At 38.8% G+C, this 4,761-nt stretch overlaps 1 protein-coding gene across 1 annotated transcript; it reads left to right on the top strand.

Annotated features, from left to right (window-relative positions):
- Positions 1-840: 840 nt before the first annotated feature.
- LOC116379344 (CDC42 small effector protein 1-like) lies at positions 841-4,755 on the top strand (the record flags this gene model as incomplete). The annotated part of the gene is made up of 2 exons (XM_031841289.1): positions 841-2,117; positions 4,607-4,755. Coding segments are annotated over exons 1-2 (299 nt in total), but the record flags the coding sequence as incomplete, so codon positions are not given.
- Positions 4,756-4,761: the final 6 nt, after the last annotated feature.

The following is a 4,761-nucleotide window of genomic DNA, read 5'->3' as shown; positions in this document are numbered from 1 at the left end:
TATATATGTATATATATGTATATGTATATATATGTATATATATGTATATGTATATGTATATATGTATATGTATATGTATATGTGTATATGTATGTGTATATGTATATGTATATGTATATATATACCTGCTGGATGAGACCAACCTGTTTACTGTTATATATTCAATTTCTATCAGTTTGATAAATACAGAAAACTCCTGATGTTCCTGAAGAGACAAAGATTGTTTAAATAAAGGTTTGTCTTCCGTCATCATCATGTGAGTCTTTGTTTGACCTCCGGGTTGTAACGTGTTCTAAGGTCGCAGCTCCAGTAACACTACATTTCCCACAATGCAACTGGACAGTTCAATAAAAGGTTTCTGAAGCTCAGAAACAGAAGCTTTAAAAACACAAATGTGTCATTCCTGCTCTCCAGAGGAAGAACCCTTTAATGAATCCATGTTTCCTCATGTCCACAGCTTTGTGTGTGTATGTGTGTGTGTGTGTGTGAATGTGTGTGTGAGGGTGTGTGTGTGTGTCGAACACGTCTAACAGGACAGCAGCAGTTTAGACTTCCTGCGTCTATTTAAACCTCATGACCAGGAGAGAGAGAGTGTGTGTTTGTGTGTGTGTGAGTGTGTGTGTGCGTGTGTGAATATTTGTCCCATGATGTCAGTGTGAAGAGAAACAACGGGAAAACTGTGTGGAGACGACACACACACACACACACACACACACACACACACACTCTCTCTCTCCCGATCATGAGGTATAAAAAGACGCAGGACCTCTACTACGGGTGTTCGACACACACACACACCTTTGTGTCTACAGATGGTACGGTCTGCCCTGCTGTCAGTTTGAGTTTGTGGAGCTCGGAGGAAAAAATTTGTTTGAGGAAGTTTAATGGTGAACGAGTCGGTGGTAAAAGTACAGATACTTATGTACTGTACTGTAGTACAACTACTGAATCTGCAGAGTGAGATGTAGTAGTACAAAGTAGAAAAAACACAGTACTTGGAGTAGAAGTACTGAGTTAGTTTCCACCTCTAGAAATGAACAGATCCATTGAGACGTTTTCTCTGAAACATGAAGCGACTTGTTTCTGCCCACATTCTTCTTTTATCATCTGAAACGTGTTGAAGAAAGTTTAACCGTTCATGTCTCAGAGAAGGAGCTCCTCTCTGCCTGATCAACAATAAAGAATTCCTAAAGAATAAATGAGTCATTAATAATCATGAGTCACACCTCACCTGAGTGTGTGTGTGTGTGTGTGAATGTGTGTGTGTGTGTGTGTATGCGTGTGAGTTCACTTTGACGTCTCAGGATCAGTTTGTTTCATCTGAATACAAGAACAAAACAACTCTTTAATTTAAACTTTACAAGCCTCAGTGAAAATGTGTGTGTGTGTGAGTGTGTGTGTGCGTGTGTCTGTGTGTGTGTGTGAGTGTGTGTTTGGACCACACCCAGTGTTTAGTCAGACTTAATGTGTTCACTGTGCTTCTCACAGAGAGTGTTCTTGTTCTTCTATCGTTATGAGGACCAAGTGTGAGTCTGAGGACATTGTTTTGGAGATTTTATATTTATTTTTCTGTTATTTAATTATTTATTTATTTATTAACCTCCATGTGGTGACAAGTGGAATGTTAAAGATCACAGAAAAGACAAGAAAAAATGTAAAATCAAATCACGAAAACATTCCACATAATTAAGTTTAATAAATAATTTCAAATCAGGTAGATTCATAAAAAATGTGTCTTTAACTTGGTTATTTTTTGTCTCCACAGATCAAACTGAAGCCGTCGTCACAGTTTGGACATCAAAACACAAACTTTTGGTTTTACTCTATTTTTCATTATTATTTTTCTACAGTGGACTTTTAACGGATTTTGGGATTCTGCCATTTTTCTCTATTTTTGCGTTGTTCACCGGATAGTTTTCGTTCTGAGGAGGGATTATTTTTTGAGAGTTTCTACGTGTTTTGTCTGAATGCCCCAGGATTATCCTCAGGCTGCAGTTCCTCCCCCGGCCTGCAGGGCGGCAGCAGTGAGCGGTGGCCGGCCGCTGGACCGACAGAGCGTCGGCATGAGTGACTTCTGGCACAAGATGGGCTGCTGCGTGGTGGCCAAACCACCGCCGGTGAGACACAGACACAATTTACCTTATCTTAACCTGAATGTCCTCATAAACCATGTCGAGGTCAGCGGTCCTCACACGGTTCGGTTCCTCTCCGAACCGTGTGGAGAGAAAATCATGCTCCTTCTTCGTCATAACTTAGTTGAATCTGAACATACAGACATGATTCATATATTTTTAGATTCAGTGCAACATACACTTCCCGATTAATGTGATGTCCATCGTGAATAAATGTCTATAAATCCACTTGAAAATCACAGTGAAAAGACTCTGCAGAACTCCATTGAGAATCTTCATGTTTTTAGGTTTTCTCTAGTATTACAGTAATCCAGTGATATTTATCTGTTCATCCATGAGTTCCCTGCACACAAGAGCCGATAAGAAATCATTCTGCATACTTTTCATGTCAACAAATGGAAGCTAAAATATTGTTGTAGCTCACATTCATTCATGCTTTTGAACTATATGTTTGTGAGCTGCAAAGACAACCTTCCTTCATTTCTATAGAAAATGTTTGATCCTAGTTTAGTTTTCAGGTATTTGTAGTTTAATATAATGTCCGTCTGAACGGTGATGGAAACCTTCAGACCTCATCAGGTTCAGTGAATCTCTCAACAGCTGGAGGTTACTCAAGAGGAAACAGGTGGCAGAACTTCCTCTTCCTGTTTCACTGTGACCTCTGACCCCCTGGAGGCCGACGCCCTGAGTGGTTTGTTTGTTGGGTTTGTTGTTTCTGTAACGTGTTCGTCAACGAGCTCCTGGTTAGTTTGTAAACTGTGTCGATTCCAGAATTTAAATAAATCCTCTTGTTGGACGTCACAGAGTCCAGAAATTTGGGAATCTTCCTTTAATCCTGAGCTGCTGCTGCTGTGTAACACAGATGTTACACAGATGTTACACCACAGCTGGAAGATTTTAAACTGTGGTTTTAATCAAAAGAGTGAGAGCTGATGACAGATTAGTAAGAACTGATCAGAGATCAGTGAGCTCACGATCAATCAATAAAACAGGTGAACGTCAAAGTAACTTTTACTACATAAGATAAATATAAAAAACGACATTCTAAATGGAGGAGTTGAGGAGTCTCACAGAGGAAAGAAGCTGATCTGAAGTCTGCTGTTCATCAGCTGATTCTTCTGTATCTCTTTCCAGACTTCAATATCCATTAAACTCTCTGCAGGCAGCTGTTGTCACCGATATCACTGATGGGTTTAATCCCCCGCTGTAGAGCTCTATTCTCCTGGACCCTGAACATCTCATGTCGGTTTGTGATGTTTCTGCTGCTCCTCTGTAAAAGGAGAGCTTCTTCACTTTCCTTGATGGTCTTTCTTCTCCAGGATGGAGACGTGTGAGGACCACATCAAGTTGTTTGAGAGAATGATCCTCAGGATCCCGTGTTCGTTGTTTTTATTCATTTTTATTTTTTCAGTTATTTACTTTAAAAGACAGTTTGAAGAGGTGAAGAGGACTAGTTAGTGGTCTGAGTGGAACCTGAAACTGATCCAGACCACAACTAACTAAGAAGGTGCAGTTTGTATTCTATCAGGGCAAAGTACTTCCTCTTAACAGGGCACTTTGAACTCTGACCCTCTAAATCTGTTTTGTGGCATAATAAATGAATATTGGAGCAGCTAATCAATGCTAATAGATAACGCAGTGGTGATCAGTTCATGCTTTGAATTCTTAAATAGAGCTGCAGTGTTCTAAAGAAACACAAGCCACAGAAGTCAAGTCTCTTCAGGGTTTTCATAGAAATACATAACATGACCTGTTAAACTATTAAACAAATCATTAAACAAAGTATTTAACAAAGTAGTAAGTACTTAAGCTTGTAACAGAGTATTAGTACTTTTACTGCAGTAAAGGATCTGAATACTTCCTTCATCACTGTGATGGAGGTCAAAGGTTCAGAGAAACCAGCTGATTTCAGTAAAGAGATTTTATAAAAAGTATCAACATCATCATCATCTTCACCATCATCATCGTCGTGGTTACATAAATGCTCTGAATAATCTGGAGGAACTTAATCTCCTTAAATCTGATTCTGGATCAGCAGGATTAACTGCACAGAACGAGGTTTTAATGAGGCGTTCAGGGGCCGTTTGCCAGAGCTCACGGTGTCCCTGAATGCACCACAGAACTTATTGGATAATAGTTTGTAGTTTTTAATTAGAAAGCTGATTTCTGATTATTTGTGAAATTTTAAACAAATAAATTGTGACATCATTTAGTTTTATTGTTTATCTGCGATTGTTCAAAATAAAATATTTATAAATAATGAAATAACAAAAAATAATAATAAAACAAAAAGATAAAATGAAGTAAAGCAACGTTGAAATTAAACAACAAAATATTTAAAATCATAAAATTATTAAACAACTAAATAAAATAGTTTGTCTCGTGTCAACGAATATTTTTAATGAATATCAGTAAGTAAATATTATTAATTGAATTATGTGTGTGTGTGTGTGTGTGTGTGTGTGTGGGTGTAGAAGAAGAAGAGGAGGAGGATTGATCGCACTACGATCGGAGAGCCGACGAACTTCATCCACCTCACACACATCGGATCAGGAGAGATGGCAGAAGGGCTGCAGCCGGTGAGACGCCACACCTGTCTGTCTGTCTGTTTACCTGTCTGTCTGTCTGT

Source organism: Anarrhichthys ocellatus, unplaced genomic scaffold, assembly GCF_004355925.1.
Source record: "Anarrhichthys ocellatus isolate YVR2014 unplaced genomic scaffold, GSC_Weel_1.0 scaffold4151, whole genome shotgun sequence".
Lineage (NCBI taxonomy): Eukaryota > Metazoa > Chordata > Actinopteri > Perciformes > Anarhichadidae > Anarrhichthys > Anarrhichthys ocellatus.
This window is presented reverse-complemented; position numbering and strand designations above follow the sequence as displayed.